We start from the raw sequence: 22,945 nt of genomic DNA, 5'->3' as shown, positions 1-22,945 counted from the left end.
TATCGAGCCGCTTCGAGCTTTTGCCTCTTTTCAGATGAACTGTCACTTGCGACTCTGCGACCTTCTACGGTCAGCACGCATTACATTGTCCGTCGTGTCACAGTCGAAGTCATTTTTTTTTTTTATCTAGTTCGAATGTAAAACGTAAAAACATTTTTTTTATAAGTGTACATCGTGTGTAGCGGAGCATCGTTCATATATTCCCTCATTAAATTTTATTATACATTTTAATTTACTGTTTTTCTGCAAATGTACCCAAGCGGAAGTAGTGGAAGTCCACCGTTGCACGATTCTTTCATGATGAAAAAGTTTTAATGGACGAAACAATTATCGAGTACAACAGTTACGGTAAGTAGAATTTTCAATTATTTCGTCGAAAATGCGTAAAATAAAAAGCACTCGTTTTTATTTGAAACTTCCTCGCGATTTGTGTCGTAACATTTTAAATTAAAGGTACAGCGAGCTTTCTAGTTATGAGATTATGTCCTCGCTTATGCTTGAAATTAACTTTTCTTCAATTTTTTTTTATGAATAAATACATATGAATATATTTATCCGGAATTAACTTTTAAATTGTATTCCAAGTGTATTGTAAGTAGAAAGAAAAATCAATTCTGGCGAAAATTGCTAATTGCATTGGGTCAGATATTCTTCTTTGTAAATAAAAATTACTTAACATTATTTCGGGAGTGATTCTTTTTTCTCTCCAGTACAATGGTGTTTGTCAGAGCCGGGCTAAATTGACATTGTGACATTCTAATTAAAATAAAGCATATGAAGAATTATAAACGTACAGATACCATAATAAGTAAACGAGATAAAACTTGAACCTGAACAGACATATTAAGTTGAATAAATGCTGACGCGGTTCGAAGTAGTAAAATCACGTACACGTGACTGCAGCCGCCAAAGTATTAAATACAGTTTAAACGAGATCGCGTTTGATCTCATTTTTATTAGTAAAATCTCACTAATTCGTTCATACTACTTTTATGAAAAATAATACGTACATATTGCTTGAAGTTTATTTTAGCACAGCCATATTTTGACTCAGTTTTCTTGTTTCATACTTATGTCGTTTCTGGTAGCAATACGATAGACGTTTAAACAATAATATTCGTATTTAAGTACTTAATGTTATATATTTTATTTATAAGATCAAGTTCTCGATTGCCTGCCCTCTCGATTGATTTCAATGATTTTTAAATACGTTATAAATGATAAAATTTTGAACAACTTTTACCTCAGGCAGAACTTTTGGTTTGCTTTAGTTCCCAAAATATATTTTGCTTGTTTTTGTTCTCTCATTATAAAAACAATTGAAATAATTGGTATCCTTGAATTTGCCTTCATCGTTTAAAAACATTGTATTTTTCGTTGCTGAAGATTTCTTTAAAGTATTTCTTTAAAGTCTGTGGAGGGAATTATAAAAGAGTTCGGAGAGGGTGCACGTGTAGCACTTTTAGTTAATTGGTCTGCAATTTTGTTACCCTGTATTCCAATATGCGATGGTATCCAATAAAATTTGATTTTGTATATTTATGAGATGCATAGAGAATTCAAATGTGTTTTCCTAATCTGGATAATACATGGATTAAATCTTATACTAAGATTTAGAACGAGTAGTGATCTCAAAGAATTGGCAACGTTTGTGAAAAATAATATCTACAGTATCTCATTTATATTTCTTACTACTGATCGATTTGACTTTGATTCGAATTGACTCGAATTGAATCGAATTGACTGATCGATACCACTTTCGACAGACACTCTACTTTTGGATATACTCCCATCCGTAAATATAGCATAAGACTCTTCTTTTTTTATTAGTTGTTTTATTAAACAATTGCTGTTACTTACTAAAGTAACGTACTTCTGATCTCTGATGAGAAGTAGATGTTTCACAATATGATTTAAGTTTCATACATCATAGTAGTCTGTTACTAAACTTCTACTTTCTATTATATTTTACCCTTTTCTGGAAACGAGTAGTATCGTTTATTAATAGTTTGTTGGAATTTTTGGCGAGATAACTGTTGTACAGAATTCTTGACGGTTCTTGTATGAATTGAAATTTCGATTAAGAGTATATTAGTGGGTGTGCTTATTCTAAATTCAAAAGCTAGGACTCGGATTCGTAAGTATACAGGGTGTTCGGCCATCACTGGGAAAAATTTTAATGGGAGATTCTAGAGACCGAAATAAGGCAAAAATCAAGAATATCAATTTCTTGACTGAGGCTTCGTTAACAAGTTATTACAAAATTAAATTAAAAAATTTCAAATCATTCTGAAAAAATTATTTTCGGTTGCGGGGGTCAATTATAATCATTTTTGGTGAATAGACATATTCCCGAAATCCTACTCATTTTCGAGAAAAAAATTCAGAACGAGCGAAACTTTAAACATTGATAACTTTTTAACGAAGCCTCCATCGACAAATTGTTATTCTTGATTTTCGTTTTATTTTAGCCTCTAGAATCTCCCATTAAAATTTTTCTAAGGGTGGCCGAACACCCTGTATATTGAACTTAATCCAATCTCTGCTGACCATACCTAAAAAGTTTTATATCGAAATCGACGCGTTAAAACTTTTTATCTTTATCTTTGTTTCTTGTTTTTTTTCTAAAATAAATTCGATCATCAGTTGCTCAGAAGACACAAGTGACGCGGAGCGCCTGAAGGCGTTGGATCGATTGCAAAATTCCGTTTTGCAACAAAATGACCGCGGAGAGTTCCTTGGACGACCGACCAACCTGGCTGCAGGATATGCCTACGGTCCAGGAAGTCAGCGAAATGATGCGGAGTTTCGGCATGTGGGACTATTTGGTTTTCGCGTTCATGCTGCTGACCTGTGGTTTAGTCGGGATTTACTTTGGTTTCATTAAAAAATCGTCGGGAGAAGACGAGTACCTGGTGGGTGGAAGAAACATGAAGACTTTTCCCGTCAGTTTGAGTCTAATAGCCAGCTTTATATCTGGTACGATTTTGTTTACTCAAAAGCACTGAAATTCGCGCCATTTTTCGAAATAAAATAAATGTCACAATTATCGACACTTTTTTTATCACTAAAACAGGATCAGTTTTTTCTCTATTTATTTGTTAAATTTTAAATGTAATACATTTAACTATTCGTTTGAATATGGAAACAGGATAATGGCGAATCCAGTTTTTTATTCATTTTACATGTTTCGTTTTGTCATGAGAAAGATAATATATTATCAAGATATGTCATTCCATAAGTTCGTGCTGAGTTTTGTATTGCAACTTCAAATGTTGTACAAAGCTGTTCTTTAGCGCGTTGACATTTTTCAATTGTTTACCGACTAAAAAGCCTGGAGATTGTATAAAGTCTATTTCTCATCTTCAGTTATTAAGTGGAATAGGAAAAGTTCGGTTTTATTTCATACGTGAACAAAAATATTCATGCAATCTCCATTTTTTCAAATGTCTATGAATCGTTGATGTTAGTATGTTTAATCTTTTTCACTTCGAGAAACTGTATTAATGCGAACAATTAGCAACATCAATGTAATTTTGTGATACGATTTCGAAAAATGAGAAACTATTCTTTTCCCCACAAAAACGTATAAAGTCTTATAATTTCAATTTCAATCGTGTATTTCGTAAATTCAATTTGCGTTGCTATAAATGAAATTTGAATTGAGAAATGACACGCCAGTGAAGAACATAGAATTAAAATTTCGAAAGTCTCTCGAACCTATAAATATTGTTTTTCCCAACTAAGTTACGAATTTTATCCTTGTCAATTTGAGGATATCAAATAGCACGAATTTAAGGGGTGACCTAATAAATTTCATCTCTTCTTGCTCCGAGCAAATCTGAATTCGCCCCTGGAAAAGGATAATCTAATCGTAATTCGTTAAGAATCGATAACTGTTATTATTTTAATTTCTTTTTTCATCCGACATACAAAGTTACAAATTATTATTGCAATAACAGGTATTTCGTTATTGGGTACACCGACGGAGATTTATGTACATGGTACCAGCTACCTTTGTGTCTGTTTCGGCGTCATCATCGTCGGTTTCGTGATGTCTGGAATATATTTACCGGTCTTCCATGGACTCAGACTGACAAGTACCTACGAATATCTCGAAAAACGTTTCAATAAAAAGATTCGATTACTGGGATCGGTGCTTTTCTCGATCAGCATCGTAAGTTAATTTCATCGTTTTCGCGATACAAGCTTTTAACAATTTATTTCATCAAACTATACGATAATTGAAGGGCCTGTTGCAATAATGAGGCAGCTTTTAAACACGCTATATGGTCAACAAATATTTGTCTTAAGAAACTTTTACACTGAGTTTGAATACCTCTTTATTATTTGTTGATCTCCTGCGAAAAGGCCATACTTTTTACTTGGGCCCAACGCCTGTTTATACCAAATGAAAGATCACATTTTTGTTAATGAAATAGGATATGTAACAAAAAATGTGTAGAAAATGGAGCTGCCTCCTCATTGTAGCTAATCTTTCAATTATAATAATTACAACTTACTCCATTATACAGTTAAATTCTTATGAATTTTTATATTCTTTATATTAGATTCTTATATTTAAATTTTCAAATTAATATGGTAAAATTCAGACTTTTAAATTAGACAGGGAATCCCAGTAAAATTATTATCTGTATTATCTTTTAAACTATGTGAGTAACAGAAAAATTTGTCAAATCAAACAAATTTAGTCGAGTTGCTTGAGGGGATATTCTAGTATGAGGTGTGTTTTTTAGAACTTTCTTGGGGAATTTTTGGGAATTTGGGAATTTTGGGGAAAGAAAAAAAAGTAGAAATGGCCTTCACATATTTTAAAAAGAGTATATAATATGGTTTAACCTTGATAGACTAAATTTAATTTCATTTGCTTCTATTCTAAATTTCTTTAGCAATACGTTTATTATTCTTTTAGATGATGTGGCTTCCTATCGTTATTTATGTACCTGCGCTTGCTTTCAATCAAGGTATCATACATTGTGTAATTACTGATAAAACGGAGGCACTGGATGGAAAAGGGTCACGTACGCCAAAATGAGATTTCGAGAAAATCAATTTCAAACTTTTCATCGCGGTGTTATTTAATGAAACAAATGTAATGAGAAAGACTAAATTTTTTAAAGATACAGTAGTATATTCTTAAATGTTTTGTAAATAACTTAAATTAAAAATTGGTTTATGTGCTGTTTTTTCCATCAATGAGATAAAATGTTGCTTGGTGAATGAAACGAAATTAAGTAGAAAAATGAAGAAAAAATTTAATTTCTAAAAAATAATTTTTCTATACGTTAATATTCTTCTTTCTCGAACGTCGATATAATTAGATTCTTATATTAGATCCACGTCTTTTTCTTTATTAGCTTTTAAACCAGGTTCATCTTTTTCCAGGATTTGGAAGGTGGAATAACATAGTTAGAATCATATAAAGAGCATAGACGAATGTGCTCTTCTTCCATCAAATGTCTCAATTATTATTTATCTCGTTGGAATTTATATATAACATATATTTAAATTAACATAGTTAGTATAAAGTGATTTACGGGCGATTTTCCATCCAGTGTCTCAACCGTACATCGAACGTGTAAACTAATTACGTACTGCAACTTACAGTTACCGGTGTGAATGTGCATATAGTAACTCCATTCGTGTGTATCGTGTGCATTTTTTATACTTGCGTGGTAAGCAACAATTTCGTAAATTGAATTTTTTTCTTTTCTTTTTTTTGTAATTATTATTTCACGTTTCGTCGGAGACACGCGGTAACGTTATGTTATGCTGATTAGGGCGGTTTAAAAGCAGTGGTGTGGACCGATTTCATTCAGACCTTCATAATGTACGGTTCTATGCTGCTGATCGTTATTAAAGGGACAAACGACGTGGGCGGATTGTCGTTGGTATTAAGAACGAACTTAGAATCTGGAAGGTTGGAGTTTCCCACGTAAGTATCATAATATCGTAACTGAATCCAAATTGACACTAAACCTACCGACACTTTATGTATACCCATTCTTATAACGACCGGTTAAATAATCAATATTTCTTTTTTTCTTTTACGAGCCAACATACTTCTAATTTTTGCATTATATGTATAGAAAGTTGTGTGTTTGAAACTTATTCGTAAGATATCTTTCTCTTTTATGTCGCATAGTTTTTCGTAAAGCATACATTTTAAAAATCTGTACAAATATATCGAATAATTTTAATCTAAATGTGTGTACTTAGTACTTTAACTTAATGTACAGAAAATGTACAAACTACGTCAAAATTTTTAAATTTTCACCACATAGGAGATAAAACATCTTAGAAAACGAATTTTTTTTCAAGTCGATACAGTAGTTAGTTCCAGAGAAAACTATTATTCACGAAAAAATGCTAGTTAGTAATTATGCAAACATTCTGTATACAAATTTAAATTCATTTTCAATTAAATAAACAATTTATAATGCAGTTTTATCGCACACTAGTCGTATGATCGATAAGAATTGCTGAAACTTTTTTGGGTGTATAGTGTCAAAATAAATATGAAAATAAATATAGAAGGCAGCGTAAATTAGAACAGTTGTTCCATTCAGAGGATAAGGGATGAAACGCCCTTTAAAATGAGTGTTCATTAAACTCGATAGCATAATTAGTTCTGGAGATATAACGATTTTTCGGGTTCGGAGCGTTTGTTTACTTTTCCATTGTTTACGTCGCGAGGTCAATGAACTTTCACTACGGCCTTGGTAAGAGACAGAGATAGTTGAATTTAAAAAGATATCCTTTTACATAAATTACGTTATCTCCAAAACGGAAAATCGAATCGTCAAAAAAACAAAAGACACTTCAAAGGGGAGGCCTTACAGCTTCTAACAGTGGTACAGAAGTGAAAATTGTGAAGTTAAATGGCGTTAAAATAACATTGCATGTTAGAAATTCTAAACGAAATTTTAAAAACAGTCATGTAACCGGTTGTGGTAGGTTTAGTATTAACACGTTTAATTTGTATATAGTGAAAAGCATGGATTATATTAAATACAAAACGGCGGTAGCGAACGTGTTAATTATGTGCATACTGTTCTTAACTTGTATGAATTATCATCTAATAGGACAGATTGGAATCCTCTTACGAGGCACACAATTTGGTCCCTGGTGATTGGCGGTTTCGTCCACTGGTTGCAAATAGCCGCGATCAATCAAAATATGATACAGCGTTATCTCTCGTTGCCCACGTTGCAATCGGCCAGAAGGTACATTAATATTCCGTAGATCTTATTATTCGCGCGTCACGGATCTGGGAAAACTTTATTTGAAATGAAAAGAAAAAATAACTATATGAAATGATATTTCAATCTTTTATTTACCGCACGGTAATTCTTTTTTTGCTTCTTTATTTATGTTTTACGTCGCATCAACTGCTTGGTCTTGAAGCTATTTCATTATTTGAAGTAACAGATATTTAAAACGAGCATTGAAGTAATAATGTTAAATATTTGACATGGTTATTGATTATATTTTGTAACAAGCTTTGGAGTGAATAATTAAATATGATATGATTTGTTATACTAATTATTATTAAATTTAATACAATATCTATTGTTTTACTAACATCATCGATATAATTATTTTCAACTTCTGTTAAAGTTTTAAATATGCAATCTTCGTGCATTGACTGTAAATATTGAAACATGACAATCTTGTATTATAATTGTCAAATAATGAAATGGCCTTTCTTTTTGAACATAAACATTGACCGAAGCGTCAAACAGAGGATTGAAATATTTCAAAATATCACACTTCCGGGATACGTCAATTGGTTTAGAAAATAATTATTTCAAATACAGAATTATTATTTTCAAAGATATTTCTTGAAATAAGATGATGTAATTTTATCGCAGAAATTAAATGATCGTGAAAATTAGATAGCACGTTATTTAAAATAGTGTCCCGGAAGTGCCCAGGTCCAGGGTACGAAATAGAATGTTGCGAATGGTACAGTAAATAACGCGATGCGTGAAATTGTGCATTCCAGAGCTCTCTGGTGTTTCATAGTCGGAGTCTTGATTTTAATGGGAACATGCGGATACGCGGGAATGTTAATATATGCCTGGTACCATGAGTGTGATCCACTTACGACGAAGGTAATGATCACACTTCCCTGATAGTCCAATTTCACAATATATCCTGAACTGGAAGTATCAGATTTCATATTCAACGGATATCACCTATATCTCTAATATTAAATACTTGTCGTTCAATAGACGTTTAATAATTTATAATATTACTTTGATCGTCTATCATGTTGGGCTGATTTCTGTTCCAGGAATTAGAATTTTATATTTTATTAACAATTTCTCGTCAATCAAAGCATGAACGTCATTAACGCTAGAACTACCGACGTGGTCAAAATGTAAAAGATATACTCGACTGATCTTTTGCAAATTTACCGTGCCTAGTGGAGGAAATAATCAGACTACTTATAACGAAACGGAAATTATGTCTTATAACGAGACAATACTCTACTGTGCTTCGCTGATTTGAAGTAGTTTAGTCAAGAAACGCTTATGTTCGTTTGTAGCTATAAGAGTTTTGAGACAGAAAATATACAGGGTTTTCCAAGCAATGAAAAAAAGAAAAAACTTTATTGGGAGATTCTAGAGGCCAGAATAAGACGAAAATCAAGGATACTAATTTTGATTGAGGCTTCGTTAAAAAATTATAGAAACATTTCCGGCCACACAGTATATTTTCGGTAAGGAATTTTTTTCTCGAAAGTGCGTAGGATTTTGGGGGTATGTCTATTCATCAAAAATGATTGTAATTGACTCCCGCAACCAAAAATAATTTTTTCAGAATGATTTGAAATTTTTTAATTTAATTTATTAATAACTTTTTAACGAAGCCTCAATCATCAAATAGATATTCTTGATTTTCGTCTTATTTTAGCCTCTAGAATCTCCCATTAAAATTATTCCCAGGGCTGGCCGAACACCCTGTATAGACAAAAACAATTTAAATTATAGTTTTTAAGGGAAAATAGTGATATGCTCCGAGATTTATTTGATTACCATTTCATTATAGTATATCGATAACATGACAAAGTAACATAAAAGTGGTAAACGTTGTTTTAGAATATGATCAGCACTATTGCATTTAGTAAATAAAAAATGAGTAAATATTTGCCTAAAAAATATCAATGGATAGTATCAATGGAAATATATTCTGTAAATTCGATGTTTCAAACGAATATTTTTGGTACAGCTAGCAGGTGCAAAGGACCAATTGTTGCCATTGCTCGTAATGAACATATTGGGAGACATGCCTGGTCTTCCAGGCCTCTTCGTCGCTGGTGTATTCAGTGCAGCATTGAGGTAAATTGTTTTGAGAATGTCTTCCGCGGTTCGTGACTAATGATCGAAAATTATCTGTCTCGACGCTTTAGCTCTCTGTCAACTGGTTTAAATTCCATGTCCGCGGTAGTGTTGGAAGACTTCGTGAAACCCTTTAGGAAGACACCGTTTACTCCCAGAGTGGCGGACATTTTAATGAAACTCACAGTAGTCGTTTTAGGGATAATCTGCGTGGCTCTCGTGTTTGTCGTTGAAAAAACTGGTTCCCACGTTTTGCAGGTATACCGTGCGACAGAGTGGAACAAATTTTATTCACAAACAACGAATGCTTTCAGACTGATTCATACGCTAACTTTTATATACGTTTTATTTGTAAATTTATAGATTCAAATTTATCAACGATTTTTTGAAAATCAATATTCAATAATTTTATACATTATTCGAGAATAAAATTTGCCCAACTCTGCCGTGTGAATACACAATTCGAGGGAGCTTTTATCTAAAATAGAGTGTGTTTCAGTTATCGATGAGCTTGGCGTCCATTGCCAGTGGACCGTCCCTCGGTATTTTCAGTATGGGAATCCTGTTGCCCTGGGTGAATGCCAATGTACGCAGAAATTCAATAAATAACTAGTGTCAATCGGTAACATAAATCCACATACAGCAATACGCGCCTAAAATCGTTCATGGCTTAGTTTAAATGGCCATTGATTTCTTCTGATGAAAGAAGCGTGAATTATTTTTTTCTGTTACATCTTAAATCGTGTGAAAAATGCATTTGAATATGTTTAAAATATCACTTTTAAATTTCCTTGAATACCAAAATATTTTACTAACGGAACATTAAATGGTAAAAGATACGCAGAGGCACACGAAGATGCTAGGAATATTATTATAGGGAATTATATTATATATTATAATCACATAATATAATATTTGAACCTCAATAAATACGATAAGTGAAATAGATGATGACATGGTGACTGAAACAGTAACATCACATACACGTGACAGTGACCGACAAAGTATTAATATGTAATACAAAAAATATACATTATTTTGATAAAAAAAAAACCGATGATCTTAAAAAGAAACTAAAAAAATAACCTTACACAAAAAATTGTTCTTGCATGATATTCTTTCTTCGTGTTATTAAAAGTTAAAGTTAGAATATTCGATACTGCATGATTTATACTTATAATAAAAGATCAAAAGATTAATATTTATTTATATTTGATAGTTTCTATAGTGATAAGAACGATTGTTAGGACCGATATAAAGATTACAAATTTCAGTCAAAAATACAAAAATATGTATTAGAATATGCTTTTTACTGAATTAAATTTTCTAATTACACTTACTCGTATACTACATTCGTAAGGTACACGTATCGATAGAAAGATGGTTTCTATAATTTCTAATTCTTATTGTACAAAATTTATAAAATTATATATTTCTCTGTTGCTCGTTAAAAATACCCTTTGGATTAATTTACTGATTGTAAACGTGGGCATAACGATATTATACAAAATTTAGGGTGCTCTCATCGGTGGTCTTTCTGGTTTGGGCTTTATGGGATGGATCAGCCTTTCAGCCGAAGCAGCGATCGCCAGTGGAAGATTAAAGTAAGGTTTTTTAAATCCAGCAATAATTTTGTAATTCGTACATATGCACGTCTATCAAAAGAAATTACTCATATCATTAGTCTACGTAAATGTCCTTTTATTAAAATTAAAGCTTCCTGCCAACGTATTTCGGTCCTCTTCGGTGGAATCAAACAATGATATCTAATTAAATTATACAATATTTTTTTTCTTAGGTACATTAAAACGATTTACAGTTGGCCCTCGAACATCGCGGGTTCGAATAACACAGATTTTTCATAAACTTCAATTATTAGTATATAATAAATATTGTTATCTGTATGTTTTCTATTTTATACATGTTTTTCAATTGTTTGATTCTATGTACTTTTAATTTTTGCGTAATATACTTACATAAGCATTCGTGTTTTTCCCCAATAGAAAGAACTTTTCGTCTGAAAGGAGGAACTTTCGATTTAAATGGATCACCCTACATATATGTATTTATTTATTTGTAAAATATTGTTTTCATTCCTTGCCAGATATTATTGTCCAATTCCACCGAAGAGTTTTAATAAAGACGTGTTTATATGGACTAACAATATTTCTCATTTCTATCACAATTTTGTATTCTCTAATAATGTAAAATGTTTAATAGATTCGACGAGAAACAAGTCACTACGGAAGGATGCTACTACTCCTTTCCTCAGGTAGAGAATCTATTGTTATTCGACCCTCCAGATTCGATCTTGGAAGACGACGAGTTTCTCCCGTAAGTTTTCATTAAAATATTTAACGAAGAAACGAATTTCTGAAACGGTGAACGTTCGGATACACTTTCTAAGGTAATTTTCAGAGAACCTTTGGCGTTGTATCGTCTCAGTTACCTTTGGTACACCGTCACCGGTGCTCTGGTAACAATGAGCGTTGGCCTGGCAGTGAGTCTCATCTCGTCAGAAAACGTTGAGAAGCTGGACCCAATGTTGTTGGCCCCGTTTATAAGAAAATTCCTAAAAAGGTCCGACAAAGAAGTTCAATCGGTCGAGGTAATATTCAATAATTGTCCAGCGCGTAAATGTCTTCCAAAAAGATGCAACCGCGCCTTTGGTATGCCCCCCTCCCCCGTCCACAAGAAAGAAAAAATAATTTCAAACAAAATACGTAGAAAAAGTTTGAGACAACTAAATTAGTTTATGCAACCAATGTATCGACTATCGATTTCGTTCGAAAACTTTATACATTGGGCAATGTTCTACCGGACTCCAAAGGGCTTAGCATTTTTTAAGGAGCTCCATTTGGATGGGTTTCGTTTTTTCGTGCAGATTGGGAGCTCAGAAGTTGGCATGGAAGTAAGGAGAGTCAGAGAGGAGAACGCTTCCGAGAGCGTTTCATTGGTCTGACTTTGACCGATGATCATTGATGCTGATCGAATCAGAGGTCGACAAACTGTGCGCGACGAAGTGTTCGGTTGACAAGCTGAAATATTAAATTAGTCGAGCCTGAAATATAAAATAAATTTAGACCAATCATGGATGTAAGGCACGAAACGAACAACCGTCGGAGTACGAACGAGTGTAAAGCGGCCACTGCACGATGAGACTTGCCTCGAACAGTGTCTCGCGACGAGCAATTGGTTTGAGAATCATCTGGAATCAGTTAGAGTCTCTGATTTCTAAATATCTGAGATCAGAAACTTCAAATAATCACAACTTTCTTGCATTACAATTCTATTCAACGAAACAATCGATGCTGCAACCTTTTTCCAACGTTCTACAAGCTTTTACATTTCAGTAATATAAAAATCTCGAGTTCCTTTTTTCGACAAGTTAGGTAGAGGCTATTGTGATATTATCATTGTTTTTTAAATGCTTATTTGTTACAAAAATAGGTTCAAACTATAGGGAAGACGTGGTAAAACTTTCCACTCGTGATACTTTATCTATCAGCAGTTTATTCGCATAATTCTTCATTCCTGATGCCTTGAAAATAACTCGTCTTTTAGCGTTTCGTTAATTTTTTCATTTCGTTTTCAAAACTAGTTTTTCTAAAACTACATAAAGTAACTTTTTTCAATACCTAATAGAAGTATATCTAGACACCAGTCCACATAGTGTTAAGAGGAATATGTTTTTTCGTATATCATTATTAAAGGAAAGCAAAATAAACCAAAGGATTTTGTTAAATTATTTATGAATGAACGAAAGACGATTTAATTTTATTTTTATGGTTTCAAATCCATCGTTTGTCAGGGGACGTGCCCCGAAGCAAGTCTCATCGTGTAAAGGTTCCTTAACACCGACGACGAAATGAAAGTTGTAGCGATACGAAGCGACAAAGATCGTTTGATACCAAATATAAACAGGAATAAAATGAAGACAACACAGTATGTTTGTTTGTTAGTTTTTTGTTTACATTTACCCATAGACGTAGTATATTTCATACGTGTATTTCAACGTTGACGGAAATGTACAAAGATAATATATGCGACAGTATTCTAATATTATGCTAGCTATCCTTTTAGTGAAGTTGTACTTTCACTTGTAAAACGTGTACTATCCAATACGAAAGGGATGAAATTTTACAAACGTGTTTATTTCACTTTCATCTTTCGTTGTGCAATAAAAGAAATGAAAAAGACAAAGAATAAAAGGTACAGTTTCAGGGTGAGCGCGAATTCTATCCGAAAATGTTTTCTTTTTTTTTCGTTACGCTAACTCGTTAACGGGTATATAGTGAATTGTGAAATAATTTTTATTTGCAGAATAGAAACGATATATAAAAATTATACATTATCAGGAGATATACAACGATGACAAATTTTAAAAACAAGAAAATATTCTTTTCGAATAATAAACGAATCACTTATACCTGAAAGGAATGCTAGAAAAATATTCACATTACGAAACTGTAATGTTCAATATATTGCTATTACTATTATTACGCCTTTACAATACAAGATGGTCGTGTAACAAATGTTTAAGATCACTTTGACTGACTGTAGATATATTCGCGATCGTGTGACTCGTGCAGTTTTTATTTATTTATAGAATTGAGCATCAGATTATACAAAGATTTCGATATCAATATACAAATCGTCTGGAGAATATGTTTGCACGGATTAATCATGTCATGAATTAGGCAGGAATGTAATCAGACACGGCACTCTGATATTTTATGCTTGAGGAAGACGACAAACTGCACGAGTATAGTTTGTTTCCATGAATCGCAAGATATAATGTAATGTAAACGTAGTTTTTTAAATAACAGGCTTTATTAATTACGTGTCAAGTGTATTTGATGATATCTCGTGTCAGATAGTCATAATTACTTTACTACGAAAGTGCTCGTTACACGATTCAACCCAATTAGTCGGTATTAACTTATATTAAACGAGTAACGCGGTAAATTGTACGATTAAGTAACAAAATTGGACGAAAATTCGCCTTTTAAATAACTATAATATGTTTCCCGAATAAATGAATATGAAGTATCGACGAATGCTCGATAATTAGAATTTTACTGTAATTCTTACAATATTGCAAGCGAGAATAGAAATAACGAAACACACACGATACAATAAAGATATAAATTTAAAGTTATCTTCCTATCGTTTTCACTATTTGCAATCATAGTATCTCTTTTCTCTCAAGATTCTGGTACTTGAAATGTTAACGAAACGTATAAAAAAAGAAACAACTACGTTAAAAACTAGGAAAACTATGTATGCGAATAAAGTACGCGCACGGAGAGTATAAAATCTATTTTTTTTTTGTACTTATAGAATAAACCATCGTTATTAAATGCTCTCGACGCAAATTATTGTTTTTTTTTTTGTTCTCATATAAATCATAAAACGCCATCTCAAATGCAACTATGAAGAAATACATACGCTGCTAATAAAATAAATAAATACACGTTCGTATGCGTGAACGTGCATTTATTTATTTATTTACACGTACAATTCTTTCGAACGGTCATTTTTGTAAAAAATCACAAAAATGTTGTGCTAATATAACGTGATCCGAATTCTGAAACCATCTAATTATAATTGTCGCTATTTCAATGGTAATAATAATCGGTAAATATACTATACGTTTTAATACTAAAAATGGTAATTAATAAACGATACACGTTATTGATCGCTTCTATGGATATTAACGGAATATTAACCAGTCGATAATAGCGCGTTTAAAAAATATACAAATATCTAAATTCGAATGATATCATAAAAAGAAAATTATTTAACTCAGTACCGATTACCTCGTTTCTTTGCTCGAGGTATAGTTAATGTTGAAGATCTCACGTACAAACGAACGATGCCACCTCGAACGATAAACAAATAAATTACTCCATTATTCATGGTCAAGGTAACATCGTCGGTTTCTGTCTGAAATTTTCAACGTCAGTCACGCAACTACTTTATACAGTCTGGACTAGATTTCGATTTTTTTAGGACGATGCAAGCGTAAACGTTCGGTTACTTTTGCATGTACAAAATCAACGCCTCGGCCATTTAAAGGACTGGCCACGTCGTTAGCTCCAAAGAATTATTCATAGATCACTAGTATACAAAATATTTCTTGCACCTTTCGAATTATACGATAGATCAACAGGCATATCGATAATAGTAATATATGTTTATGTATACAAATAGATGATATATAAAATATTTTTCGATCGTACAAATGCTAGAATGAAGATTCAAAGACGTTTTCCTCCTATCGCCAAGAAAACGTGCGTGTAATCTTTTCAGTTCTGTGCCGTGATCAAAACGAAATCACAATTTTTTTTGTTTGCGTTTTCATCCGACACATCTGAAGAGATCAGAATTTCCATAGGATAAAAATGTTTGCTAGCTCCTTTTGGGGAACGTCATAGATTCACCGTTGTAAAATTCTACACGACACTTAACTGAACGCGTCTTCGTATGCTGGCTACTGTTAGGGTTGATTTTACATTTCTTTGCATTTTGCACCAACGCTCAGAAGATCAGATTCAACATTCAGCGATTTAACGAATTAAAAAAAAATGAATCGAAAAGGTAGGAAATGATTATTCAATATTCTAACTATAGAATTATCCGTACAAAGATAATTGAAAATTTCATTGTTCTTGTCCATGTGTTTAGTTGTGAAACATTTGTTATTGTAACTATAGATGATTGCTTCAAGGATGATGAGTTATGTTTCTTTTTTGATATTTACATTTACCTATAAACGTGTAGTAGAAAAATTTCATGACAAACGATCATTTTGCACTAACTAACTAACGGCTACATATTATGAAAAATGTGTATAAAAATTATATTTGTGAATTTATTAAACAAATAATTCTAAAATATTGTATTTTGGATTCCTCAATTTTGATCGAACAAGAATTATTCAATGTGTAGTATCAAAGTAATGAAAGAAATTGATCGATCACATTCGATTTTTTAAAAGTAAAAGAGACAAAGAATTACAATTTTATTCTGAAATTCATCGAACACAGAAAACAACGAAAAAAGATTTTACAATATATTGTAATTGACCCCCGTAACTAAAAATAATTTTTTCAGAATGATTTGAAATTTTTTAATTTAATTTTTTAATAACTTTTTAACGAAACCTCAGTCAAGAAATTGATATTCTTGATTTTCGTCTTATTTTAGCCTCTAAAATCTCTCATTAAAATTTTTCCCAGGGGTGGCTAAACACTCTGTATGTATCATTATAACATTTTTCTTCTAATGAACTGGGTCATGCTATTGCTTTTTTATAGTTAAGCAGTCAAAGAAATAAACCAAAAATAATTTAAAAAGTTGCCCAACTGTCAAATAATGTTTGTAGCTTTCAAACTCAAAAAATTATTTATTGACAGTAATTTTTCTAAACATTCATATAAATATAAACGTTTATATTTATTTTATCAAAGATTGTCAATCATGAAACTGAGAGGCTTATAACAACACGAAGCTTTATCTGAAAGATTAACTTTATTGTAATATAATACCTGTACCTATTAAAATATCTTAACCAATTTGAATAGATAAATAATTATATATTTTTATTCTTAATAAAATTTCGAAACAATGAAATTGATTAATTCAAGAAGGATCAAATTGATTGGAATGTCTGAATAGCTAAAATTGAATTCTGATCCACTGTGGGAATTATCTCGTCGTTTGGTCCCCGTTTCGAAACGATAATCCGTGCAAAACGTTATAGAATAAATGATATTTAAAATTAAATCGAATTTAAAGCGTCTCGTTCTAATTAAATGCCGAACAAAATGAAAAGAAACAACTAACAGTCGATGTATTATAACGGCGAACACAATTATTCGCAAACGAGCTCCATTCTATTAATTCTATTCTAGGTGACTAATGTAACAAGGAAAGTCCAATTATACGATAATTGTAAAATGGAATGGAAATTATTGAGTATCGACAAAGGCTTGTTAAAAGGACGAAGAAAATTAACGCTTGGATCCAATTCTCCGACTGTCTACCGTACCTACTATAAAATTATACGTTATCAATTCCCTTTATTACTTCCCCCACGCCCTCTCATTTACATTAAATCTATATTAATACGTTGTGCAGTCGTCGGACTCTCCAACGGATATCTCATTTTTCAAACAATGAGATTCTACCCGATAACGTTACGTATGAAAAGTTCATCGTTGAAAAGAATCTCGAATTCAATTAGAGAAAATCACGTGGACGTCCATGTACGTCCGATTAGAGGAACCTCGTAACGACGGAAAAGTTCTTTCATCCTCGAAGGACGCATCCGTGGTTACAAATCGTCGTCGATACAACGGCCGTATAAAAATACCATCCTAGGAGACGATAACGTACCGACGAGCCACGCTCGATGAAGTTTCCAAGGAACTTAAGTCTCGACAGACTAATCTTAAACGTTATGATTTCGATTCCTTATCGTTTTAAATACCCTACTTTTAAACGTCTATTTCTAATCGTACAAATTGACTCGCATGCCTTGAAGAGAAGAAAGCGCGTCTGAGGCAGTTAAAAATGTATGCGCATCGTTTAGTTAATCGACGAAACTCTAACTTTAATTGTGTCATTGATAAAATTATTATCCTCGCTCTACGTGCCTCGAAATATAAAAATATAACAATAATAACGATAGGAGTAATCGCAGTATATATGTGTATGCGTACGTAAGAAAAGGTCAAATACATTTTACTAAATAGCTAAATATATATTGTGTATATAAAAAAATGTTACTCGTAAATATACATATACGCGTGATGTAGACAATTTTATCTGCCTCGTAATTGAAATGTAAACGCGATGACATAACGGTTCGGATGACGTCAGAATTGTGTGCAGCGACCAATTGCAACTGAAATGTCGAAAAGAAATTCGCGACAGCGCACCGCGGGTGAATAACTCGAACTCGATAACACCGTTTTGGTCGCAATTGGTCGTAATTAGATTGTTTCTACAACTGCTGACAGGGTACCGTTTGAGGTGGTAACGCCGGTGGCAATGGCGCGTTCTCTTCGTGAATCATAACGAGCTTACCGTATTTCACCATTCTCCTTCTATGTTTTTGCTGTAAAACAAGACCTTGAACCTTTTAGTACAATCGTCGTTAAAGGGATACTGCTCTCTAGACTGTCATTCTTTCGACATTTTTTACGATTCTTTTTTTAACGATAGGTACACTGTTTTGTACTGAGATATATTTATTCGTCTTACAAGTATGTACAGTATTTTGTTCATCAAAAAATATTAAAAATTGTGGGAGTTCTTCTTGTTTAAATGGGGGTTTTTTTAAACTGACTTCCATGATATTTCAAGATATGACAGACCGATTTACTTCTTTGGACACGCCTTTATCGCTGGAACTAGAGATTTTAATGAAGTTTTACTATTTTTTTTTTAATATACTAAAGACAAATGAAAGGTTAAAAGATAGAAATTCGAAAATCGAAGTGCAATCATTCCTTTATTTATCGAGATTTCGACTTTTCCCTAGTTCCAACCTTTTTCAAAAGAGCCACAAAACAAGAAATTGTGATTTCAACAATTTTTAATACTTTTTGATGAAAAAATTCTCAGTACAAAACAGCCTATCTAGTATTAAAAAAAATTCACAAAAAAGGTCGAAAAAATGACAGTCCAGACAGCAATACCCTCTTAAACCTCGATTCTCGAAGCTGATAAAAGTATTTCTTTTTATCGTGTGAAATTTACATCGTTCAGAACCATAGTACCGAGATACTTGCATCATTTTGGCCCATACGTTCGTGTGCATTTTTACGACCGTACACGGAATAAAACAAGAAAATGACTATGCCTACTCTAACATATGCTTAACACGTTGACAGACAAAATTTGAATTATAGACAATTATTGGAAACTACGTAACTAAAAATTTCTCTTAGTACTTAGTTTTATAATCTTGTTATTGGGCAAATATTATTCACGAATAACGAATAAAAATGTTAGATTCTAGCTTTTCCCGGTTTTCACCGATCATTTATTCATCGTATTTGTGACAAAAACACGAAGTAGGGAGTATATTTACAATACATTGTTTATATCGATTATTATCGTCAACTCCATGCATTATCTATCGTTAATAGATAATCATTTTAACATCAGTGACAAAATACATAAACACAAGTGTAAATGCACACGAATTTACAGACTGAACCGATACCTTCTTCCCAGATTTATATATTTATATTAATTACACGCTATGATGATATACATATTCTGGTTATCGAGTATGATCTGAGATCTAAAATTCTCTGCTGCAATGTCCAATTGATTCAATGAATATTTAATTGAAATGACGCGTATTCAGTGAGACACAACAAAGAAAAAGTCAAGGTAAATAAAATAAAAGTCCTGTGGTAGGTTTGTGCTTCTCTTTTTTTTTTAAAAAAATTAAAATACTTTACACTCGCTGTAAAGTTAACGTGTACATGCCTATATAAGCTTAACAGAAAATCTCAAGACAATGTTTTACCTGCGACATTGTTCCAGCAGTCCAACTTTCGTTACTGCTTCCACTATCACTACCGCTGGACGTGATACCGTCTTCGAGAACAAGTTTCGTTTCGAATCCCTCGACTTCCAAATCCAGATAGAGTTGGCCCAGTTGGTCGTTCACCAGGAGAGGTTGATTGAAATTTTTTAAGGCATCCATATCGGCTTGGAGTACTTCGTTCAGGGTCTTCGGGTGTATTTGGTATTCGTATATCAATTCCGGCGTCAATTGGACGCCTTCGAGCCACGGCGGTTCTTTTCTTCGTTTGCCTTGATGCTGCTTCGCGTTATCCTGCCGATCAAACGTTCGTAAACTAATTAACTCACTTGTCTAATGATCGAGAAATATTTTTTACTTACAAGAAATATTCACTGCTAATACTGCTTGATAGTTTATTCTATTACTAGCCAGCGAATTTTTCGATAACTATTCTAATTAGAAAAAAAAATGAAAAAGAACAAAATTTTACAGTTTTCTTGAAAAATGAAAGTGACTCTCAATCTTTTAAATGGAGTGTCATATTTTTTTTTATATCACCTGAAAGCGTTTGAATATTTCATTACATCATGTTTATTAAGAGCTCTTTATTAATGAGATTATAAAAGATGTTCAATATGATCTCCTTGTGCACGAAAACACGTGCTTGTTGTATTTTCGTTTTTAAATCATTTATATCTGTAAATACAATGTTATGAAATATTCAAAATTGTTCTTTCATTCCTGACCTTGAAGATCACAATACAGGAGTGAATTCGTTTTGACAAATACTTTCAGATGACATAAAAAAAACATACGACATATATAAAAACATATGACATATGACTTCAATAAATGGAGGGTCGCCTTTATTTCTCGAAAAATAATGTAAATATGCAAGATTGATTTACACTGTAGTATTAGTCATAAAAAACTGTGAAATTCTTTCCTTTTTCATTTTTTTACTCTAGCCATGTTTCCAACTCTGCTCAATATCTGGTTATCAATTACCTCTGGCATATACTCCGTTGGTTTCTGGTCAGGATTGCAGCTGCTGTCGCTGCTTTTGTACAGAAAGCTACTGTAAAAGCTCGACGAGCTCGAATCGTCGACGTTGTAATCGTTTTGTTTGCGTACTTTTGGATTCACCGGTGTCGGTGTGTCTACCAAGCTTGAGCATCCTCCATCGTTGCTCAGGCAGGAAGAAAACAGTTCACCGGGCGATAGAACCTAATCGTCGTTACATAATGTTTCCTTACGTTAAATTTACAATTTATACAAACTTCCACGATTATCTAACGAGACACCAAATGTTCGTTTTACCTTTTTGGAGGATTCAGACATCGCCATGGTACTTCCGGGTTCAGCTTTGACGCTTGTCGCTTGACTCGCTGGTCGTTTTCGATGGGAACACTGGTCGATGGTGGATTGATTGTTTTCTCGCGTGATCGGTGTCTGTGTAGGGATTGAAAATGGTCTGTACATCATCCCCATCGGTGGAGCACCGAATACTGGAGGATAAATAACTCCAGCCATCGTTGTCGCGACGTACGAGAGTGGCAAAAACACTGGAAAATAGTTCGAATAATTGTTTTGCTTTTTCATTGAAAACTGTTCTTTATCTTTATCAGTATATACATACTGTAAGGATTCGACTGTGGAGGTTGCATCGATTGAGATGGGCTAAGTTTCTCTTGCTGGGGCGATAAAACTGCGGGGTCGTTCGTTTGTGGAGCCGGAACATAATATACTGGTATCATCGATGACAATATTGGTATTCTGGGTATTGCTTGTGAATGGACACTAAAATTTAAATACGATTGTTATAGATTCGTCTACTAATCAAGTCTACTCGTTGATGAACAAGTTCTTCAAAATTTGGAATTTTAAACCAGCGTAATTCTGAACAAAACAAATTCTGGTTAGCTTCCAATGTAAATAGGAAATATATGTATAGCAAAGACGAAAGGAGAGAATCTTCAGTTATCACTGTCTTAAAACAGTCTAACAACGCGTATTAAAAATACTAAAATTTTAGACGCGTGCAGTTCCGAAACTATTAGTGTCTTATGCATTATTGAGCCATCGTTGGAAGCGGCGAACCTTCCTCTTTAAAATGGCTTTTGGTTTTTGGCGATCCGACTTCCCGTTTCGGAGATATCGCAATTTATGTAAAGGGGTAATTTTTCTTAATTCGACTATCGCTGTCTCCATCTGACGCGTCGCGCCAGACCTCTCTCTCTCATACGTGACTCGTGACTATCGTGGCCTAGTGACCTAGTTTCTCCGAGCACGTGCCGGTCAACGACCTTGACTAGGCCGTATCAAGAAAGTAAACAAACGCTTCGGACCCTTATATCTCCGTAACTAGCCACCGCATCAACTTGAAACTAAAATCGTCATATCTCCGGAACTAATTACCCTATCGACTCGTACAAATGCTTATTTTTAAGGGCTTTTCATCCCCTATCATATGGATATACCAATTACTATAATTTATGCTATCTTCTATGTTTATTTTGAAATTTACTTTGACTCTATATACCTAAAAATGTTTCAACAATTCCTATTGATTATACGACTGGTGTGCGATAAAACTGGATCATAAATTGTTTATTTAATTGAAAATTAATTTAAATTTGTATACAGGGTGTTTACATAATTACTATACCATTTTTTCGTAAGTAATTGTTTTGTCTGGAATTAACTACTGTATCGACTTGAATGAAAATTTGTTTTCAAGAGCTTTTTATCTGCTACCCGATGAAAATGACTAATTTAGTAATACTATTAAAGTACTAATGCACGTTTAGAGTAAAAGTATTGGATATTTTTGTACAGGTTCTTAGAATTCAATGCTTTGAAAAAAAAATATGCGACATAAAAGAGAAGGATATCTTACGAATAAACTTTAAAACACAACTTTCTATACATATAATGCAAAAATTAGACGTACGTTCCCTCGTAAAAAGGAAAACGAAAGACTGGTCATTTGACCGGTCATGGTAGGAATGGGTACACACGAAGG

The 22,945-nt window shown here is 33.0% G+C and overlaps 2 protein-coding genes across 10 annotated transcripts in view; one reads left to right on the top strand and one right to left on the bottom strand.

Moving 5' to 3' along the window:
- Positions 1–22,945, bottom strand: part of Per (period circadian regulator) — a 95,641-nt gene that overhangs the window by 31,444 nt on the left and 41,252 nt on the right. For 7 of the 9 annotated variants that reach the window (XM_076762314.1, XM_076762317.1, XM_076762319.1 and 4 more), the window contains exons 13-17: positions 21,560–21,720; positions 21,241–21,485; positions 20,929–21,147; positions 19,921–20,232; positions 13,315–18,495 (exon numbers count right to left, since the gene is read on the bottom strand). In XM_076762314.1, the coding sequence (XP_076618429.1) occupies positions 18,382–18,495; positions 19,921–20,232; positions 20,929–21,147; positions 21,241–21,485; positions 21,560–21,720 (1,051 nt within the window). In that variant the 3' untranslated portion in view covers positions 13,315–18,381. Of the gene's footprint in view, positions 1–13,314; positions 18,496–19,610; positions 20,233–20,928; positions 21,148–21,240; positions 21,486–21,559; positions 21,721–22,945 lie in introns of those variants that run through there. The other 2 variants (XR_013079432.1, XM_076762322.1) reach the window with 2 other exon arrangements.
- LOC143340410 (sodium-coupled monocarboxylate transporter 1) lies at positions 46–13,314 on the top strand. Its single transcript, XM_076762323.1, has 15 exons — positions 46–348; positions 2,647–2,979; positions 3,963–4,177; positions 4,934–4,985; positions 5,629–5,696; positions 5,802–5,956; positions 7,107–7,247; positions 8,030–8,138; positions 9,259–9,368; positions 9,440–9,626; positions 9,868–9,954; positions 10,884–10,972; positions 11,589–11,702; positions 11,787–11,976; positions 12,253–13,314. The coding sequence occupies exons 2-15, from the start codon at positions 2,721–2,723 to the stop codon at positions 12,328–12,330; spliced, it is 1,854 nt and encodes a 617-aa protein (XP_076618438.1). The 5' UTR covers positions 46–348; positions 2,647–2,720; the 3' UTR covers positions 12,331–13,314.

This window comes from Colletes latitarsis, chromosome 3 (assembly GCF_051014445.1).
Source record: "Colletes latitarsis isolate SP2378_abdomen chromosome 3, iyColLati1, whole genome shotgun sequence".
NCBI lineage: Eukaryota > Metazoa > Arthropoda > Insecta > Hymenoptera > Colletidae > Colletes > Colletes latitarsis.
This window is presented reverse-complemented; position numbering and strand designations above follow the sequence as displayed.

Bases quoted from the DNA above. Each gene is read 5' to 3' on its own strand.
- LOC143340410 (XM_076762323.1), top strand. From the start codon at position 2,721: ATGACCGCGGAGAGTTCCTTGGACGACCGACCAACCTGGCTGCAGGAT. The intron at 4,986-5,628 runs GTATCATACATT...TGCAACTTACAG, and splicing joins TGCGCTTGCTTTCAATCAAG to TTACCGGTGTGAATGTGCAT. The intron at 7,248-8,029 runs GTACATTAATAT...TGTGCATTCCAG, and splicing joins ACGTTGCAATCGGCCAGAAG to AGCTCTCTGGTGTTTCATAG.